This window comes from Mus caroli, unplaced genomic scaffold (assembly GCF_978045245.1).
Source record: "Mus caroli unplaced genomic scaffold, Mus_caroli_1 scaffold_3, whole genome shotgun sequence".
Taxonomy (NCBI): domain Eukaryota; kingdom Metazoa; phylum Chordata; class Mammalia; order Rodentia; family Muridae; genus Mus; species Mus caroli.
This window is the reverse complement of record NW_028227258.1, coordinates 72,092,914-72,114,755: the sequence shown is the minus strand read 5'-3', so window position 1 is coordinate 72,114,755 and position 21,842 is coordinate 72,092,914. Positions and strand designations below refer to the sequence as shown.

At 46.4% G+C, this 21,842-nt stretch overlaps 1 protein-coding gene and 1 pseudogene across 2 annotated transcripts in view; both read left to right on the top strand.

Moving 5' to 3' along the window:
* She (Src homology 2 domain containing E) overlaps positions 1-21,842 on the top strand; it is a 30,488-nt gene extending 8,646 nt beyond the window's left edge. Inside the window, exons 3-6 of one of the 2 annotated variants that reach the window (XM_021158971.3) lie at positions 11,137-11,442; positions 13,349-13,490; positions 14,118-14,237; positions 17,536-21,842. In XM_021158971.3, coding sequence (XP_021014630.1) covers positions 11,137-11,442; positions 13,349-13,490; positions 14,118-14,237; positions 17,536-17,719 — 752 coding nt within the window. In that variant the 3' untranslated portion in view covers positions 17,720-21,842. The remainder of the gene's footprint in view (positions 1-11,136; positions 11,443-13,348; positions 13,491-14,117; positions 14,238-17,535) is intronic. The other variant, XM_085835724.1, reaches the window with a different exon arrangement.
* On the top strand, positions 14,902-15,869 carry LOC147005597 (high mobility group protein B1 pseudogene; annotated as a pseudogene).

The window sequence follows — 21,842 nt, the reverse complement described above, 5'->3', positions numbered from 1 at the left end:
TTTTTCAAGCCGGGGTTTCTCTGTGTAGCCTTGGCTGTCCTGGAATCCACCTGGAACACCCTGTAGACAAAGTTGGCTTCAAACGCAAAGATGCACCTGCCTCTTCCTCCTGAGTGCTGGGATTAAAGGCGTGCGCCACCACGCCTAGCAAAATCTGCTCACCATGTAACTCAGACTGGTCTTGAATTAAAGCAGTTCTTGTTCATCAGCCTCCTGAGCCCTCGAGTTACCAACATGGGCCTCTAAGCCTGCTATTACGGTTGTGGTTTGGTTGGCTTTGGTTGTTTTGAGAGAGTCTCACTACATATCGATGCTGTCCTTGAACTCACTGCTGTCTCTCTTCTTTAGACTCTCAAGTGCTAAGATTACAGGTATGTGGGATTGCAATCTCTCACTTGACTTCACGAGATTTTTTTCAGACACAGATGAAGAATTTGAGTTGAAACCTGCCACTCCAAATTGAGTGCTCTGTCCCCATTGCCACAGGGCTCTGAAAGACTTACTTAAAATAATCCCTGCAAAGGCATTGCAAACTTGGCCCAAAGCCAGGCCTACTCTCTCAAAATTTGAACCTGGGGTAGTAGCATGTACCTTTAACCCCAAGACTTGAGAGTATGAGACAGGAGGATATTGAACTCAGGGCCAGCCTTGGCTACACATTGAGTTCTTTTCCCCCACTCACCTACCAAACTTGAAAATGCCCAATATGGGCCTGGGGGGGGGGGTGGTGGTGGCACACACCTTTAACCCTAGTACTTAGGAGGCAGAGGCAGGCGGATCTCTGAGTTTGAGGCCATCCTGGTCTACAGAGTGAGTTCCAGGACAGCCAGGGATACACAGAGAAACCCTGTCTTGAAAAACATAAATAAATATATAAACCCAATACGAGATAAATATATAAGCTGCACATGGTGGCACACATCTTTAATCCCAGTACTTTAGAGACAAAGCCTAGCTGATCTCTGTGAGTTCAAGGACAACCTGGTCTACAAATCAAGTTCTAGGCCAGCCAGGGCCACATAATGAGACCCTATCTCAAAAAAAAAAAAAAAAAAACCTATAAGAATATTTAGTAAGCTAGACATGGTGGCTCATGACATGTGTCACTACCACCAGCACCTGGGAGACAGAGGCAGGTGGATCTGTGAGTTCGAGGCCAGCCTGGTCTACAGGGCAAGTTCCCGGACAGCCAGGTCTATACAGAGAAAGCCTGTTTCAAAAGAAAAAAATTAGTGTTTAATATTTGAGTGTTTATTAAATTCTTTGCTTTGTTTTTCAACAGTATGGATAACTCAAATTAAAAATATAAGATTAACTTATTCAATAGTTAGTTTAAATGAATTAATAATATAAATTACTTTCAACAAGGTGTGGTTCTGCAAGCCTATATTCCAGCGCTCAGAAGGCAAAGCAGGATGATGAGTGCTAAGTTAACGACCTCCCTATATTATAGAGTTCTGGTCCAGATAGTGGGACCCTGTCTCAAAAGAAAGATAAACAAAGTTTAAAATTACTAATTTTTAAAAGTAGTAGTCTAATAATACAATGCTTTTCTCTTTAGGTTAACATCTCCTCTTCTTCCTCCTCCTCTTCTTCTTCCTCCTCCTCTTCTTCTTTCTCCTCCTCTTCCTCCTCCTCCTCTCCCTCTTCCTCCTCTTCCTTCTCCTCCTTCTCTCCCTCCTCCTCCTCATTTTCCTCCTTTCTCTACTGTTTTGGTTTGGGGTTTTTTTTTGAGACAGAGTTTCTCTGTGTAGCCCCTAGCTGTCCTAAACTTGCTTTGTAGACCGCAGACTCACAGAGAGTCACCTGCCTCCTAAGTGCTGGGATGAAAGGCTTGTGCCATCACATCCCACACGTTTCTTCTTTAAAAATGCATAGCACATATACTATATGCATATATGTATATACATGCATCACAAAGACAGGGTCTCACCTTGTAACTTGGGCTAGCCTTGGAACTCATTATGTAGACCAGTCTGGCCCTCCATCTCACAGAAATCTTCTGTCTCTGCCTCCTGGGTGCTGGGATTAAAAGGCCCAGTTTAACTTTTCACTTTTTAAGGTTTGTTCTTTGCGTGCTAGCTTGACAAGTCCGAGGTCAGAAGTTTCCTGTCTTTCTGTTTTGTAGGGTTTGTGTAGTTATGCAGTGATGAGAATCTAGCCAGTGCTTCAGAGCACCCCGGATACACGCTGTGCCCCTGGGCCGTGTCCCTAAACCCAGAGATGTGCCGTGTAGCCTGTGTCGTGTAGCCCACGGAGGGTTGGGTACTTTCACTGACTTGGGTTTTTGGAATGATGTGAAAATTGTGCTGAGGTGACTTAATTGTGGAGTGTTGTAGCCTGTACGCCGGCCTCTGTGCTTCATTTCCAACCTGTGAAGTGGAAATATCATGAGGCTTTAACAGCATCTTGTAGCTTCCTTCATATTTAGCTCAGTGGTAGCACACTTGCCTAGCATGTCTAAGGTCATGGGTTCAATTCCCAACACTGAGAAAAGAAATCAGTATCTCGGGGCATAAAGCATGTTGTCCATGTGATTGCTCTATAATATCCCACAAAGAGTTCTTAGCTCTTATTTACTGTGAACTAGGCTCAGTGCCGACTCTGCAGGTATAGGAAACAGGATCCCCGTGTTCCCTGCCCCATCAGAACATGAGAAAACATACTTAACGCCAGTAGAGAAGAACCTACATTGATGAAAACTGTAATAACTAACTAGGTGTTATAGCTTGCATTTATAATCTCAGTACTTGGGAGGCTGAGGCAGGGGAATCACTGGGATACATAAGTTCCATGTCAGCCTGGCCTAAATACATAGATAGCAAGGCCCTGTCAAAACTGGGGTGGGGTGGGAGGCCTAGGAAGAGTGTATGTGGAGAGGTAGCTCAGTGGTTAAGGGTATTCACTGCCTTTGATCCTCATACCCACGTCAGGAAGCGCACACCTGTAAGTCCAGCCTCAGGGAATCCAGCACCTTCTGACCTCTGCTGGCACACGGACATATACACATTAATAAAAATAAATATTTCTCTTAAGAAGATAGAAAAACGGGGAGAGAGATATGTGGTAAGTTCCTCTGAAAACTTTTAACTTGTAGAACTTAAGAATTTACAAGTAAATTCTTCTTGGGATTTGTCTAAAGGGTTGTTAATAGGAGCCCACGGCAGGGCAGAGGAAGTATAATTAGCCTAAAACACCGTTTTCCTGCTAAACCACAGTATTTTCCCTGAGCAACTGCTACATTTATTCTGTGTAATTTAGCAGTGTGGCCTTTAGCCACATCATTGAAACTTCCAGGCCAGGAGTCTCTCAGACAGCCATCAATTAATGTAAGGATTCCCCCCACAGGAGACATTACAGTTCTGCTCTTCAAGGGCTCTGAGCTACCAAACTTGCCGATTAACCTTACCGAATACTCCAGCAATGGTGTAAAGGCAGGTCCTGCTAAGCAGTCAAGGAAATCTAAGTCCAGAAAAATGAAATGAGTTGTCCGAATCACTGGGTGGAAAGCAGAGGTCCCGGGGCATACGGCACCCTGTGGCTTTGACTATTCAACTCCTGACAAAAATTGTTTTTAAATTAAACTTTTTGTTTTCCCTCCAAGTGATGTTATTGATTTGTTTAAATAGTCAGGTCTCGGGGACAACCTCAATGTGTGGGTCTGCATATTGTAGAAAGAAATCCACATGAATTCTCGGATGTTTCTTGGTGTTGGAGATTGAAGCCAGCGCCTCACGCCTGCCTGGAAGCACTCTGCCATTGACCCTTACCTCAGCCCAGTCTCTAATCTGTCTCTCCTCAGTAAATTTCAGGGTGTCTGAATTGCCTCTACCTTTGTTGAATATCTTGAGTTAGCTGATAGGAGAACGCAGACCAGACAAGGAGCTTGCTGGTAGAAAACCCAAGTAAGACAAGGTGTGAAGCAGCCCCATATCTAACTCCAAGGGGAAAATACAGCTCTGTGAGGCTGCGTGTTTAGTGATTTAGAAACATGAAAGGAACTGTGGGAAAGATATGTTATTTAGAATCGTAATTAAAATACTACTTGTGTGGCTAGGAAGATGGTTCAGTGATTTAGAGCACTCACTGTCTGTTAACCTATTCATCCAATGCATCTGTCGCCCTCTTCTGGCCTCCACAGGCACTGCATACTCATGGTGCACAGACATGTGCAGGCAAAACATGCCTGTGTGGGGTTGGAGAGATGGCTCAGTGGTTAAGAGCACTAAGTGCTCTTCCAGAGGTCCTGAGTTCAATTCCCAGCAACCACATGGTAGCTCACAACCATCTATAGTAAGATCTGACCCCCTCTTCTGGGGTGTCTGAAGATAGCTACAGTGTATTTACATATAATAAATAAATCTTTTAAAAAATTCATACACATAAAATAAAAATAAACCTATCTTTTTAATTTAAAAAAATTGCAGGAAATCTTTTTCATAAAGATACATATAAAGTAAGGTACAGTAAATGAGCTTGGCTCCCCACTCAGCACCTCACAGGGCAGAGGCCTCACAACCAGAATCAGTGGACACCAGGGCTTCTGTGAGGCTCTGGGCATGACACATTTGTGATATGTGTACCCAAAAAAACATAGTCACTTTGACTGTTGAGAGAGAATGCAATTTTTTAAAAAAAGAGAATTCTGGATAATACAGGGTGATAACAGTTGAATGTGTTGTCGGGTGTGGTTATTCACTCCTGTAGTCCCAGTCTCTGGGAAGCTGAGGCAGGAGGATCACTGCAACTTAGAAGTCAACCTGGACCACAGAATGAGACCCTGCAAAAACAAATTTGCTACTTAAGAAACGTTGGCCTCCTGCCATGTAAATGCCTTAGTTGTGTGTGATGAGAACGGAGGGCTGGAAAGGGAAGTTTCCCAGCCCGGGTTAGGCAATGAACCAATCAGCTGCCATTTTCTCTGATTTGGGGCAGCCCTGTCTCAGAGAGGCTGTGCGGGAGTGTTTATCTTCTGCCCAACCCCAGCACCCTGCTGTCTGCCACAGTAAACGGCCTCTATCGGCAGCCAGGGTGTAGCTTCCTCTTGCCATTTCCTCCTTCTCAGGCACATTTCCTCTTGGAGGCAGCTCTGCACGTCAGGAGCTATTCTCCCTGCAGGAAGGGTCGGCTTGCAGCCCTGTGATTGTTTCAATGTTTCTATGGCGCCTCAGGTTGGGGACAGCCAGGTGTTGGAATGGACTGGAAGGTTAATGCCCTGGAAGGGGGAGGTGCCTACCTCCTTTCCGCCCAATTAAACATTGTTTCAAAAGATGTTTTACCAATAGCTCCAATCCTGGGCCAGGCAAGGAAGGAGTGTTTTCAGCTTTGAGCTTTTCAGTTGGCTCCTAGTCCATTTCAAAGGGAGGGATCAGGAGGACCCCACTGTAAAGAAATACTACACACATAAATGCCAATCACTGTGCCTCATTTGAATGCAAGTCTATGGAAATTTCCTTGTGAGCAAGACCTCTACCCTAAGGATGGACTCAGATCGCATACCCTAAGGATGGACTCAGATCATACACCCTAAGGATGGACTCAGGACATGTACCCTAAGGATGGACTCAGGACATGTACCCTAAGGATGGACTCAGGTCATGTACCCTAAGGATGGACTCAGGTCATATACCCTGAGGATGGACTCAGGACATGTACCCTGAGGATGGACTCAGGTCATATACCCTAAGGATGGACTCAGATCATACACCCTAAGGATGGACTCAGGACATGTACCCTAAGGATGGACTCAGGTCATGTATTCTAAGGATGGACTCAGGTCATGTATTCTAAGGATGGACTCAGGTCATGTACCCTGAGGATGGACTTAGGACATGTACCCTAAGGATGGACTTAGGACATGTATCCTGAGGATGGACTCAGGACATGTACCCTAAGGATGGACTCAGGACATGTACCCTAAGGATGGACTCAGGACATGTACCCTAAGGATGGACTTAGGACATGTACCCTGAGGATGGACTCAGGACATGTACCCTAAGGATGGACTTAGGACATGTACCCTAAGGATGGACTCAGGACATGTACCCTAAGGATGGACTTAGGACATGTACCCTCAGGATGGACTCAGGTCATGTACCCTAAGGATGGACTCAGGGCATGTACCCTAAGGATGGACTTAGGACATGTACCCTAAGGATGGACTCGGGTCATGTATTCTAAGGATGGACTCACTCTTCCTCATTTGGTTCATACACTTCACTGGAGGCTTACTTGAAGCCATGTTTTTTTCTCTTTACCTTTACTTTATGTGTGTGTGTGCTGCCTGCATGTGTATATGCACACCATGTGTGTACCTGAGGAGCCCAGAAGGTGTCAGGAGGTACTGAGGCTGTGAGGCTCCATATAGGAGCTGGGAACCAACCCTGGGCCTTCTGCAAGAGCAACAAGTGCTTGTATCCACTGAAGCCAGGATCTCGAGAACTTTCTAAACTGGGCATAAATAAGTTCTGATTAGAAACCTAAAAATTCTAAATCCATCCCCTGGGTTCCTTTGTGTGCTCAGTTTCCTCTTTCTTAGTTCTTGAGAAAGGATCTTTTACTTTTTTTTTTTAAATGCCAGCCTTATCGCAGCCGAACCAAGAACAGAGCACGTTTTTGTTTCTTGTTTTTCATAGCCACGTCTAGAATAGGCAATGAAGCAAAAGCCGTGGGGTTGAACGTCAAGAGGGTAGGACAAAAGACACGGCTCTGGCCTCAGACAGCCCAGGCCCCTGACCTGGCGTCAGGTGAGCAGGGGACAGTCCAGCCAGCTACATCCACAGCAAGTGCTGTGATGTGTCCTTGGTTCAGGGATGAGGCCAGGAGAGATTAGCCCCACAGACTGGGCAGAAGTGGGTAAGACATAGCCTCAACTTTAGCTGCTTTTTAGACTATCCTAGTAGCTTATACCCATCTGGCTGCCAGACTCTATCCCACCTCTGAAGTTAGATCCTGTGGAGGTGAGGAGTGTCCAGGAAATGTAGTGTACCTGTGTACCAATAAACCTCAATATAAACCAGACAATTAACAGTTAAACAACTATAGGGCCACTATAGGACAGAGTCAGCAGTGTCTGGTGACTGGCCAGCCTGGCCTAGGGGCCTTACCAGGTCACTCTAACCAAAGGGAACCTCTGCAGATCCAATATATTACTCTTATGTCTATTAGTGTGGACTTGCATGGAATTGGAGGCAGAGGTAGTTGCTGACAGAGTCCTGAATCCCACAGATCCAAACCTCACCTAGGAATAAGTGATCACTCCCACCCCACCCCACCCCCACACACTTTGAGACAAGGTCTCAGTATATAGCCTTCGATGGCCTAGAACTATGTCAACCACGCTGGCACAGGCACACAGAAGTCAGCTTGCCTCTGTCTCCTGAGTGCCTAGACTAAAGGCATGCATCACCATGCCTGGTTAAAGTTTGCCCTCTTGAATTTAGTGGCTTTCTTTGAATAACTGTCTCCATCCGTTGTCCTTCCTCTGTTATAGAACTCTTACTGTCCTTTCTGGCGCCCTCCCACAGCACGGCAGTCTTCTGCTCCTCTTCTTGCTTGTTCCACCATTTCTTCCCATCCTCCCTTGCTTCTGCTGCCCATCCTTTCCTAGAATCCTGCCCTGGACTCTCTGTCCTTTCAATCTGCTGCCCTCGTCTCTAGAAGTTGCTTTTATTCTCACAGTATTAACAGCCATGTGTGGCAAGACTCTCCATGATGCACACATGTCCTCTGCCTGGGCATCGTGCTGTGCCATCCCTTCATTACACACCTGTGTGTCCTGCCAACATAAGCAAGGCAGAGTGGGCCCTGCCCCAGCCATCTCTGCCAAGTTGGAAATGTGTGTCAAAAACTGAGTCCCCAGTGGTGAAAGTGTAAGGCAAGAATGGGTGGTAGCAGTGAGCGCTGAAGGCCATCAGAGGACCGGGAGAAAGGAGAGGCTTCCCGAAGAGGTGTCCAGTGGAACAAATATTCCACAGGTGCTAATAGACATAAGAGTAAAAGTCAGGGGCTGGTGAGATGGCTCAGCGGGTAAGAGCACCCACTGTTCTTCTGAAGGTCCTGAGTTCAAATCCCACCAACCACATGGTGGTTCACAACCACCCATAATGAGATATGATGCCCTCTTCTGGGGTGTCTGAAGACAGCTACAGTGTACTTATTTATAATAATAAATAGATCTTTGGGCCGGAGCGAGCAGAGGTCCTAAATTCAATTCCCAACAACCAGATGAAGGCTCACAACTATCTGTACAGCTAAAGTGTGTACTCACATACATTAAATAAATAAATCTCTTTTTTTAAAGAGTAATATATTGGATCTGCAGAGGTTCCATTTGTTAGGGTAACCTGGTAAGGCCCCTAGGCCAGGCTGGCCAGTCACCAGACACTGCTGACTCTGTCCTATAGTGGCCCTATAGTTGTTTAACTGTTAATTGTCTGGTTTATATTGAGGTTCGTCTGAACATTGCTATGCATCAGTCCAGCTCTTTCTCACTTCCTCTATCCTATACAGTGATGTTAGATGTAAGAATCAAGTCACTCGCCGATATATCCCCATTTTTATGCTTGTTTGTTTTTTTTAAATGTCAGAAGTGGTGACACACACCTTTAATCCCAGCCCTAAGGAAGCAGAGTCAGGTGGATCACTGTGAGTTTGGAGCCACCCTGGTCTACAAAGTGAGTTCCAGGATAGCCAAGGCTATGCTGAGAAACCAATTTAAAATGGTTTTGCACTGTACACAGCACAATCCAAACTTTTGTTTTTGCTTTTAAAAGAAACTCACTTCCAGAGGAGTTACATACACCTGTAATCCTAGCACTTGGGAGGCTGAGGCAGGAGAGTCCTAGAGCTCAAAGCCATCTTTCTCTACATAGCAATCTGCAGGCTATTCTGGGCTACATGATTCCCTGACATCTTAAAAAGCAACCAAGCTGGAGCTGGAGAGATGGTTCAGCGGTTAAGAACTCGTACTGCTTTGGCAGAGGACCAGAGTGTGATTCCCAGGACCCCAGTCCATTGACTCAGAACTGGTGCTCTGGGGGATCTAGTGCCCTCTTCTGGTGTCTGCAGAATCACACACATAATTAGAAATACATAAATCTGAAATCCATATATATACAGGGCTAGAGAGATGGCTCAGCGGAGGTCCTGAGTTCAGATTCCAGTAACTACATGGCAGCTCACAATTCAGTGCCCTCTTCTGGTGTGCAGGCAGACAGGCAGACAAATCACTTGTATACATAAATACATAAATCTTTTGAGAGAGAGACAGAGACAAAAACTCCAGTGCTGCCTGCCTCTGGGCTTTTCCCTTCTCCAGCTAAGGTCTTCTCCCAGTGCCTTCCTCGTCTCTGACTTCTGCCTCTGAAACGTTCCTCTCTGGCCCTGGATGGCGATGCGCCCCATATGTCCCCTGCTTTCCTATCTTCACTCAAGCAGCTCTCCCCACTGGAAGTGACCTTGTCCACCAGAGTCAGCTCATCTTCCATTTTTCTTCCACTTGGAGCCCATCCAAGCGTGGTGTCAAAGTGTAAGGCTTCCAGCGCCTAGCTTCCTGCTGTCACTCCAGGCCCTGCCGCACACTGGTCTGGGTCACTTCCTTAAGCCCCATGTGCTTCAGTTCTCTTTAACATGGTGGGGGTGGGGGGGGAGGAGGACACACAGGAGTATTTATCCCACAGAATGGCTTTGAGCATTACAGCACGGAGAACAGCGCTAGCCTCCAGGGGAAATGTCATAGAAGGATCTTATTCTCTACCTTAGCACTTTTATTTGAGTTTCTCCTTCGGTTATAGACTCTCTGACTGTGTCTGGCTCCCACTGCTCTAAAAATGGCTGACTCTTAAGAACCCTGGCGGTGGCTCACACCTTTCATCCCTGAACTCAGGAGGCAGAGGCGAGTGGATCTGTGAGTTGAAAGGCCAGCCTGGTCTACATGGTGAATTCCAGGCTAGCTGGGGGCTACATAGTGAGACCTTATCTCAAAACAAACACAAGCCTGACTGATGCTTTCCTGGTGTATTGTGAACAATGCCTTCAATACCATACATGGCTGATTTCCCCTACAGTGCGGTAATCCGGGCCTCCTATTAAGAAGTATTAGTAGAACTAAAAGTAAGCTATACTCAGGGTAGACACTAGACACTCTGCCACCCAGAGGCCACTTCTCTATTACCCTCAAAAGGACCCTGGAGGCCTCCTGCCTTCAGGCATCCCTCATCTTAGGCTCGGCCCATCTGTCGTGCTGAGAGGTGTTTTCTTCTTCTTTCTTTCTTTCTTTTTTTTTTTAAGATTTATTTGTTTGTTTGTTTGTTTGTTTTATGTATGTGAGTACACTGTAGCTGTACAGATGGTTGTAAGCCTTCATGTGGTTGTTGGGAATTGAATTTTTTGGACCTCTGCTCACTCCAGTCAACCACACATGCTCAGTCCCTGCTTGCTCAGGCCCAAAAATGTATTTATTATTATATATAAGTACACTATAGCTGACTTCAGACGCACCAGAAGAGGGCATCAGATCTCATTATGGGTGGTTGTGAGCCACCATGTGGTTGGTGGGATTTGAACTCAGGACCTTAGGAAGAGCAGTCAGTGCTCATACCTGCTGAGCCATCTCGCCAGCCCAGGTTTTTGGTTTTGGTTTTGGTTTTGGTTTTTGGTTTTTCAAGACAGGGTTTCTCTGTTTAGTCCTGGCTGTCCTGGAACTCACTTTGTAGACCAAGCTGGCCTCGAACTCAGAAATCCGCCTGCCTCTGCCTCCCAAGTGCTGGGATTAAAGGCATGCGCCGCCGCCACCACCACCACCTGGCCCCAGGTGTTTTCTTCTTAAACGTGTTGTTTTAGAGTTGACACTCAGCAACTGTACAGACCATCTGGGGACTGTGATATTTCAGTTTGTGTGCATGTTGTGCTGTAGCCAGGAACATTCTGGAACACACACCCCACCCCACCCCCGCCCTTTTGCTTCTGTAGCATGGCCGAAGAGTAGTCTGCCCAACCCAGAACACAACAGTCTTAGAGCATTCTGCTGCCTCAGCCAAGGGTAACTGGGTTAATCCATGGGTTACCCGTGGGCCTTACGACATCTGTCCATGACCATTTGAGGTTTTCCATGTGACCTGTATACCTGATTTTCAGAAATCAGACGCCGTGGCTCCAAAGATCCCCTGGTGAAGGCCCTCCAGTTGCTTGATGGCCCGAGTGAGCCAGGGGAGACTGTGAAGGTGGAGGCCACAGTCAAGAGACGGAGCTCCAAGGACCTGCTGGGGAAGCCGCCACAACTCTATGACACCCCGTACGAGCCTTCGGAGGGTGGCCAACGTGTAGCAGAGGTGAAGGCGCGGCCAGCAGACAGCAGGCTACCGGAGGAGGACGATCGGCCCGCTGCTGAGTACGAACAGCCCTGGGAGTGGAAGAAGGAGCAGATCGCGAGAGCCCTGTCAGGTGAGGGTGCAGCGCCTGCCTCACCAAACACAGCAGTGCTCCGGGCTCCCTGCCACAGTGTGACTTTCAGGACGCCTGAAACTGTGGCCTTGTTTCCCGGCTCTGTCCACTGTGTAGCCACTGGGGATGCTTTAGGGCTGTTGGAACAGCCTCCTTGATTGCTTTACATTTGGAAACCACCTTCCTCACTCTTTCCGGGACGTACTTGCTCTTCAAGCCTGTGAGAGGCTCACTGTGAAACAGCAGGCCTGGGCTAGGTAGATTGACGGACCACTGTGGCTGCGAGTGAGAATGAGGCTAGATCAGTCTTGTCATTGAGACAGGATCTCACTATGTAGCCGAGGCTAGCCTCAACCTTGCAATTTTTTGCTTCGGTTTTCTTAGGGTGTTAGACGCTTATGTTACAATTCCCAGCTACAAATCGATTCCTTTAGAAAGTAAAACCTAAATTGAAGGTAGAGTCACTTCTTCAAATGTGGACCTTTTGTTGAGGGGCTAGCTCAGGCTAGCTCCAAACTCCTGAGTTCAGTCTCACAAGCAGCACAAACCCTGCTCATGTGAGGGTTTTTAAGCAATTTAAGGGAGAGTTGTTAAACAGACTTTTGAAAAGAAAAGAAAACTGGGGGGGGGGGTGCAGAGAGATGGCATTTAGTGATCTTGCAGAGGACTTGGGTCAGTTCCCGGTACCCGTGTAAGGCTCACAACCGTCTGTAACAACCACTCCCAAGACATACTTTCTTCATTTGGCTTTCACAGAATTGGTTTTGCCTTTGCTTTAGATTTTTTTTCTCCTTATATGGGTAATTATTTTTTTTCATTTTTTATTAGATATTTTCTTCATTTACATTTCAAATGTTATCCCCAAATCCCCCTATATCCCCCCCACCCTGCTCCCCAATCCACCCACTCCTGCTTCCTGGCCCTGGCATTTCCCTGTATCAGAGCATATGATCTTTGCAAGACCAAGGGCCTCTCCTCCTATTGATGGCCAACTAGGCCATCCTCTGCTACACATGCAGCTAGAGACACAGTTCTGTGGGGTACTGATTAGTTCATATTGTTGATGCTCCTATAGGGTTGCAGACCCCTTTAGCTCCTTGGTTACTTTCTCTAGCTCCTTCTTTAGGGGCCCTGTGTTCCATCCAATAGAGGACTGTGAGCTTTAGAATTTTCAAGGTGTCTTTTCCCCTTAACAGCCAAGCCAATTAAAAGTAGAATCGGTGTGCTGGTTGGTGGTGAATCCTGTAATCCTAGCACTTCCTAAGTAGGAGCAGGAAGAGGAGGGCGAGTTCCAGGCCACCCTGGGCTGTGTCCTCGGCCCGGCCTGGGCTGGGCATCGCTAATGTGTCAGTCCATATTTTGTTCTGTTTCTGCCTGTGCTGGGAGTTTGTCTGTCTCAAGCTTGTGCTGTCACAGTCTCTGTGAGTTCACATCTGTCTGGCCTGCGGTGTCTGCCAACACTATTTCACTAAAATCATCTCCTCCAGGAGGTTCGTGCAGTCTTTCTGTCCCTCCCCTTCCGCATGGATCCCTGAGCCTTGAGGAGAGGGTGTGATACAGGCATCCCCTTCACAGCTGAGAGCTCCGGAGTCACTCTGAATGTATGTTTAGTCTTTAAAAAACAACGCATTCTGCATGTTCTTAGAGTAAAGTCCATGCTGAAACGTAAGTCCCCTCTTCTGTTCACAAACTGTTTCTACTGATGAGTAACTTCAAGGAGAGGGGTCGTATGAAGACACTAGCCATGTAGTCAGCCATTCATGACAGCAGTACAGCAGTTGAGGGACACTGCTCTTCATTGGAAGGCATGTTCTTCCCTAAGCTAAGGCAGGCACGAGCTTTTTCCTTTGAGGGCTACATGGCTGGCTTCCGTGTTCTCCAGTGTTAAGTGATGGCTTCCTTCCAGTCCAGTTTGAGGGATCTGATCGACCTCTGGGCAGAGAGGATGCAGGGAGACCGCACCACTGGCAGAAGACCTTGAAGCCGACCCTGTCAGACCATGGTGATGGGGAGAAGGTGGACCCAAGCCTGGCCCTAGAAAAGCAACCGTGAGTCTCCCTCACTGACTCTGCCACAACCTATGTAGGGTCCCCAGGTCCTTTCTGTATGACCCCTTTGGTTTATGCATTCTTGTCTGGGTGGAGCTTCTAAATGCAGGGTTTGCTCATGATGGAAGGCCCTATATCTCAAGAAGCACGTTTAAGCCTCCTTCCACACCAAAGGGAAGCTTGCTTTCTTTTTTAAAAATTTATTTTTATTTTATGAGGTTTGCCTGCCTGTATACATGTGTGATAACCAGAGGCCAGAAGATGGTGGTGAATCCCCAGGAACTGGGGTTGCCGGTGGCTATGAGTCACTAGGTGAATGCTAGAACTGGACCCAGGTCCTCTCCAAGAGCAGCAAGTACTTTTAACCACTGAGCCATCTCTCCAGGCCCCAGAGGGAAACGTTTCAAACACACTCCCTCTCTTGACTTGACCGTGTCTGATTGAGAGGCTTGGTGAGCCAGGACCACTAGAATGGGCGTTGTGTCCATCCTGAACATGATTCAGGATCCACTCAGGCTATTGAGCACCTCCCAGAAACTCCCTTCAAACCCCGCTTTAGTGGGGTGATGCTCCATCTGCATTTGCCCTGTGACACCCATGGCCTTGTTTTTCTCTCCCCCTCTGCAGTTGGTATCATGGCTCCATTAGCCGAGCTGAGGCCGAGAACCGACTACAGCCCTGCAAAGAAGCCGCTTACCTGGTCCGGAACAGTGAGTCAGGGAACAGCAAGTATTCCATTGCACTGAAGTAAGTGCCTCCTTCCCCTGGATTCCCTGTCTGAAGGCAAGGCCATGCCATGAGAGGCTTTCCTCCCTGGGGGTAGATGGGTAGTGGAAACAAGTAAAATTTGAAGGCTGGTCTTAGGGGTGTGATTGACAGAAAACCAAAGGCAGTTTACTTGGACAGCAGAGGGTGAGACCCTGTGATCAGAATGCAGAATTGATGCTAGAAAGCGACCCCAGTGTCAGTCACAGATGTGGTCCTGTTTTCATATCATCGTACATTAGTACGCATTACCAAACCTAAGGCCTCTTAGAAGAGAAATACTTCCTGATTAAAAAAAAAAAAAAGTGTTGGGGCTGGAGAGATGGCTCAGTGGTTAAGAGCACAGGCTGCCCTTCCAGAGGACTTTGGTTCAATCCTCAGGATCCACATGGTGGCTCACAACCATCTGTAACTCCAGTTTCTCTTCGGGCCTCTGTAAGTACCAGGCACATACATGTGCACAGACATATATGTTGCCCAAACACCCATAACATAAAATAAATAATAATATTTTTTAAAAAGTGTCTGGGGGAGGCTGCTTCTGGCTCCCACTCTCACAGCCATTGCAGTACATGGAGCTCCATAGAGACAGTGCCGGGGCAAGCGCGAGCCGGACAGGCATTGGGCGACTCTGTGCCTCACGGAGGAAAATCAACTAAACATGGGCAAAGGAGATCCTAAGAAGCCTAGAGGCAAAATGTCCTCATATGCATTCTTTGTGCAAACCTGCTGGGAGGAGCACAAGAAGAAGCACCCGGATGCTTCTGTCAACTTCTCAGAGTTCTCCAAGAAGTGCTCAGAGAGGTGGAAGACCATGTCTGCTAAAGAAAAGGGGAAATTTGAAGATATGGCAAAGGCTGACAAGACTCGTTATGAAAGAGAAATGAAAACCTACATCCCCCCCAAAGGGGAGACCAAAAAGAAGTTCAAGGACCCCAATGCACCCAAGAGGCCTCCTTTGGCCTTCTTCTTGTTCTGTTCTGAGTATCACCCCAAAATCAAAGGCGAGCATCCTGGCTTATCCATTGGTGATGTTGCAAAGAAACTAGGAGAGATGTGGAACAACACTGCAGCAGATGCCAAGCAGCCCTATGAGAAGAAAGCTGCCAAGCTGAAGGAGAAGTACGAGAAGGATATTGCTGCCTACAGAGCTAAAGGAAAACCTGATGCAGCGAAAAAGGGGGTGGTCAAGGCTGAAAAGAGCAAGAAAAAGAAGGAAGAGGAAGATGATGAGGATGAAGATGAGGAAGAGGAGGAAGAAGAAGAAGATGATGATGAATAAGCTGGTTCTAGCGAAGTTTTTTTCTTGTCTATAAAGCGTTTAACCCCCCTGTACATAACTCACTCCTTTTAAAGAAAAAAATTGAAATGTAAGGCTGTGTAAGATTTGTTTCTAAACTGTACAGTGTCTTTTTTGTATAGTTAACACACTACCAAATGTGTCTTTAGATAGCCTTGTCCTGGTGGTATTTTCAATAGCCACTAACCTTGCCTGGTACAGTCTGGGGGTTGTAAATTGGCATGGAAATTTAAAGCAGGTTCTTGTTGGTGCACAGCACAAATTAGTTATATATGGGGACAGTAGTTTGGTTTTTTTTTTCCTTTGGTTTTATTTTTGGGTTTTATTTTTTTCATCTTCAGTTGTCTCTAATGCAGCTTATACAAAGATAATTGTTGTTCTGTTAACTGAATACCACTCTGTAATTGCAAAAAAAAAAAATTGCGGCTGTTTTGTTGACATTCTGAATGCTTCTAAGTAAATACAATTTTTTTTATTAAAAAAAAAAAGTCTGGGGTTGGGGCTATAGTTCAGTGGTAGAGTACTTGTCTAGCACACACAAGCCCTAAGTGTATCCCCCAGCAGTGGGAAAAAAAAGTCAATAAAAATTAAAAGATAGTGCAGTTTAATCGCTTCTGATTTTTAAAAAAATTTATGTCAATGAGTATTTTCCTTCATGTACATACGTGTACCACATGCATGCCTGGTACCTATCAAAGCCAGAAGAGGACATCAGATCCCCTGGAACTAGAGTTACAGGCAGTTGTGAGCCTCTGTATGTGTGCTGGGAACTGAACCCAGGTCTTTTGCAAGATCAGTAAGTGTTCTTAACCACTGTCTCCACCCCCACGATTATTTTTTTTCTTTTCTTTTTTTTTGAGGGAGGGGGGGAGAGGGACCATACAGTGTCTCTCTATGTAGCCCTGGCTGTCCTAGAACTCAATTTGCAGACCAGGCTGTTCTCAAACTCACTGTGATCCTCCTGCCTCTGCCTCCTGAGTCCTGGGATTAAAGGCGTGTGTCCCCAAGCTCTGGACTGCTTTTTGTTTTTGAGGCAGGGCCTCACTGTGTAGCCCTGATTGATGCAGAGCTCCACTCCCTGTCTCTGCCTCCCCACTGAGAGGATTGCAGGCATGCTCTGACATACACAGCTTCAGGCATCTTTCTTTATTCCCTAGTAAGTATGAGGGACCCTAGGGATTATCAGATCCTTGATTGTCAAAATGCTAGCTGTGTTTGATACTTGTTTCTCCTGCAGGAGAAGGAAACGCTGAGCTGCCTGCTGCTCTGTCTAGTTGTGCAGGAGAACTCATTTTGCCTGCTGGTCTTGGCAGAATCCGTCTCATGGAAATTCTCATTGCTCTATGAATTTGGTGGCTCTATATTGGAGGATCATTGTCAAGAGCCCTAACAGCACTTCCTTCCTGAGGAAGCTGAGCCCCTGCAGCTGAAACAATCGGACTGGAAGGGAAAGGAGGGGGAGGGGCACAAGAGTAATATGGCTCCAAAAATGGGCCGGGCCACGGAGACAATACCAGGAACAGCCACCGTGCTCCTGCTCGTGAAAGCGGTGTTTAGGATTCAGTGTTTGAGCCTTCAGCGCCAGCTGTCACTATACGCAACCAGGACTGGCCTTTCCTCATGAAGGCAGGGGCCAGTGGACAGTTATTGTTGTTATTATTAGTGTAACCACACGTATCTTTTTACAGTGGAGGGGGGTTGTAGATGAACTGTAGAGGGGCCGCAGGCTTGGACTGGTCTTCCAGTTTGGGCAGCTGAAGGCATTTATTTGGCTTTTCCCCTCCAGTCCTGACCCCTGACGTGTAACAAGTTGGGGTGCCATGCACTTGGGCTCAGACACTTCCAAACGCTCCACCAGATTGTTGAATGCGTTTGTAGAAGAATTGCAGGACAGGAAGAGGAAACCATCCACACTTTGTGAATCTGACCAGAATGGATGGACTGTCTGCTTATTCATGTCTTCTTGTTTTCTATCTCCAGGACTAGTCAAGGGTGTGTCCACATCATAGTGGCTCAGACAAAAGACAACAAATACACACTGAACCAGACGAGCGCTGTGTTTGACAGCATCCCTGAAGTGGTACACTATTACTCCAATGCAAAGCTGCCTTTCAAAGGAGCAGAACACATGACCCTTCTCCATCCAGTGCACAGGCTCCACTAAGGTCAGCCAGCAAGAGCCCGGGCACCTGTGAGGCCATCAGCACCCAACAACATCATGTGGACAGGACCCACTGCTGCTGCTGCAGACCAGGAGTCGGCACCTAGAAGTCAATCGGTCTGTGGTCTTAAATCCAGGACACAGTGTTTTCTGATCTGTTCTTTCTCTCCCTACTACAAGAAAGTATCGCTTGCCTGCCACCTTCTCCCTTGGGCTAGGAGTTCTGTTTGGAGTGTGACCCTTAGGAAGGTTAGATCCAGAGCCCAGGAGCACTGAGCTTAGCCCTTGGCTGTTCTCTGGCGTGCCTGGCCTCTGCACAACAGAGAACCCCTAGGCCTTTATGAGTGATTGCTAGGCTGGAAGATCCTGCCAGTGTGAGCCCCTTTGTGAGGAAGTGGATGGACAGTGGGAAATAAGAATGATGGGCAGGAAAGCTGTCTTTCTCCACGTCCTGATGCAGCTGTGGCCTTCACACAGCATTCACAACCTAAGGACTTCACAAGAGTATTATTTGGTTGGCTCTCCTAAGTATGTGCTTTCTCGATTTCCCTGGACGTTCCTATCCTGCAGTAAATCAGTGCTATGAGCAGAAATTGGATGGAGGCCCCCAGATGAAAGTGTTACCAGTGCAATCAAGAGGTGGCATCCTTTCTATAATTCTGATTGTTATTAAGTGTACTCCAAAGATTTGATTTCTGATTTAAAAAAAAAATTCTACAGAGCTCAACACCTGTTTTGTTATTGAATAATTACATAGCACTTGAGACAGCCTTTTTCTTTGTGTATTTTTTTTTGCATGAAATCATCTTTAAGATTTCTTTCTGAAATTAGATTTGCTTTGTATTTTTTGGCAAAAATTTTTTACAACAAAATTGGGATCCCATTGTATGAACTGAGTCACTGGTCTGGAAAGATTGCCCTGATGTACAGACAGAAGAAGGCAATATGTGCCTTACAGAAACATTTTGAACAATATTGTAGTCTGAGGCTGCCTCTTCTGCTCTCTAGGACACTAAATCATTGCATGTTTATCTGTGATCCGTGTACTGTGGGGAATTCCACAGGAGGGGCATGCTGTGTGAAGGAGCTAGTGGGAATGGGCTGGACCAGAACCAGAGGAACATTTCGTGTTCAGTTTTATAAACTGGATCTCAAGACTGTTCCACCCTCAGTGGAAACTGAAGGTTTGTAGCTTCTCAGATGCACAAAAAATACTAACCATAAATTGGGTGTGGTGGCATACACCTTTAATCCCAGCACCCAGGAGGCAAAGGTAGGTTTGAGGTCAGCCTGGTCTACAGAGTTGCAGGACAGCTAGGGCTGCACAGAGAATCCCTGTCTTGAAAATCTAAAACAACAACACAAAAACCACTACCAACAAAAAATCTGGTCAGATTTCTTAGGGAAGCATGGCTCCATCCTCGGCTCTCTCACTCAGACATCCTGACTGAAATGTAGGAAGACTTTTGCTCCTGTGTCAGTGGACCTTAGCCAAAGGGTTGTGCGAGATTTTGTTTTAAAAGGCTGAAAGGGACTTCTCCTCAGTGGAGCACAGAGGCCTGCACGAAGGCTGTTCTCACAGCACTGACAATCATATTTGGCTCGTATGTGTAGTGCAGGGCTCTCGGTTTAAGTTTTCAGTAGCCACATTTCCGCCCAGCGAATGTTAGTCATCATGTATTACCTTGTATCTGTGCATTGTTCACTGTGTTAAACCCAGTTTAGCTCAGCATTCTAGCCATGAAGCCTTATTTTTTGCTTAGCCCTCCCTATTCAGCAAATGGAGCCGTTGTCTTTAATGGTAAGAATATCATAAAATGTTTCTGGGTGGGGAAGGATTTGGGCACACGCCTCGTGACTCTGATGAACACCGGCCTGACAAGTCGGTGTCACCTGGCCTCTGCCACATACCTGGGCGTGCTCCCTCCATATTTGCTTTACATGATTGAAAGTGGAGGAGACAGAGTTTATATATAGTCCAGTCTTCATGGTAGGGCATGGGGCTATAAAAAGCAAAAATACTGTAGACTAGTGGAAGGCCAGTGAGGGAGATGTTAAAGCTGCTATTTTCTTCTTAGGTTGTGACACAAGCTGACAGGAACCAGGGGACTCACAGCTGGGTGGTGGCATAAAGTACCCTACCCTACCAGGCTAAAAACAATTAAGCCCAGCAGGGTGTCCTAACCACTCACTAGTGAGCCTGGGCCAGCTGGGGCTTGTCCTCCGAGCTCCAAAAGATTGAGCTTTTTGTCCTTTTCTTCCTGATAAAGGTATTTTGTTGTTATCTTTATTCCTTTGAACTGATTCTGTCTCCCAGGGGGGAAAATATTTCTTCTGGTGACCCCTCAAGATGCTGTGAACATCTATAGCATATAGATATAGCATCTAGATATAGCATCTAGAGAGCTGTCCACTCTTTCTCCTTTAGCAAAACTTATTTGTAAAAACTGCTTTCTTTGTTCCAGAGCATCGACTTAGACAGGGACCCCTGAGAATGGAAGGCATCTCTAATCCATCCAGCTGTCCAGGAGGTCCAAGAGTCCAAAACTAGCCTTGGCAATAGAGCAAGGGTGTCTCCAAAAAGAATACAGGAAGGCAAAGGGCATTTCTACTTCCTGTAATAGCATAGCAGATTCTGTTCAGATGTATTCTAATCACTGCCTGAGGGGGCGCTGGCCAGTAGGATGTGCTGAGGAGGCAGAAACAGGAGGAGTTGAATTTGAGGTTACTTTTGGGTTACACCTTGGACCAAAGAAATGGCTCAGAGGTGGAAAATGCTGCACTTGTAGAAGACCCTGGTTAGTTCCAGTATCTACATCCTGTTCAGTTCTAGGGGATCTGGCGCCCTCTTCTGGCTTCTGAGGGTACTGGGCAGGAACATGGTACACATACAAGCAAAGCATTCATGCACATAAACTTTTTAAAAACCTGAATGAAGGAATAGAAACAATGGAGGAAGTCTAGTGAGTACGCACAAAAGCAAGTGGTGGTAAAGGCACAAGTCCCTTCAGGTTACTGCGAGTGCTTTAATAGGCATCTTTAAGAACAGCCAGTATTCTTGGCCGTTTAGAGTCTGCGTCTGCTGTGCTGGAGTTCAGCCACTGGTCTCTGCCACAGGAAGGGGAGCTGGGCAGAGAACCAGTAGGGAAAGCTGGCTGTTCTCAACACAGGTCCTACCTTAATAGTCCTTGTTTGGTGTTTAGATTATTTACCAGTGTTGCCCCTGTTGGATAGATCTTAATGTTCAATTCAAGAACAACTGTAAGTCATTCTTTGCCTACTAGATGAGTCTGTTAACATTTTCATTAGAAGCTAATGACTTATTTTTCCTTGCCTCAGTCAAGAAGCCAGTGCATCTAGATTCATGCCCCCTGTACATGCTTCTGATACTTAGGATTTCATTGCTCCCTTCCTGGGACCACACAGCCATTGGTCGCCTTTCTGTCTTCTGTAGCTAGCACCCATTTAACCTTAAACTCCCTTGGGATCGATCTTTTGTCTTCTCGTTGCCACCTACATCCCACTAACTTGGCCTTGAAGAAACTTGACCTGTATGAGCCTTCCCTGTAATTTAGCTTCCAGGTTTCATGGAACCTATGCAATGAAAGATGGTGTTCTACTGCCATCTACTGGGACAGGAAAAAACTGCAGTTGAGAAATAAGCGTGCATTTAGGGTAGTTTGTCTCAAGGATTTTTGATACAGTCCATAAATCAAAATAAACAATGACACAGCAGTTGCCATCTTGAAATGTGCCCTTTACTATAGAAAGGGTGTTTTGACTCCTACTGTGCCCCTGGACCTAGGCTGAGTCATGTTGTTCGCAATCTTAATTCTATTTTTGAAGACTGCGGTGTCAACAGATCATTGAGGCAGGAGTCATTCTGTTAAGCTCTTAGCTGTTCCAAATGCTGTCAGGAGGATTTGACATTTAAAATATCAGCTGATACGTCATTTTAACTTTTTAAAATATTTAAGAGGTAGTAATGCAGGTGCCTTGGCAATTGTTATTATAATGGAATCTTATAAATTGTGGCTCTCTTCACGGGCCAGCATAGCTGTGTGCCTTCCGGAAGATGGTGTACCCTGAAGTGTTACTTTCAATAAATGCTTTGCCAGGAAAACAG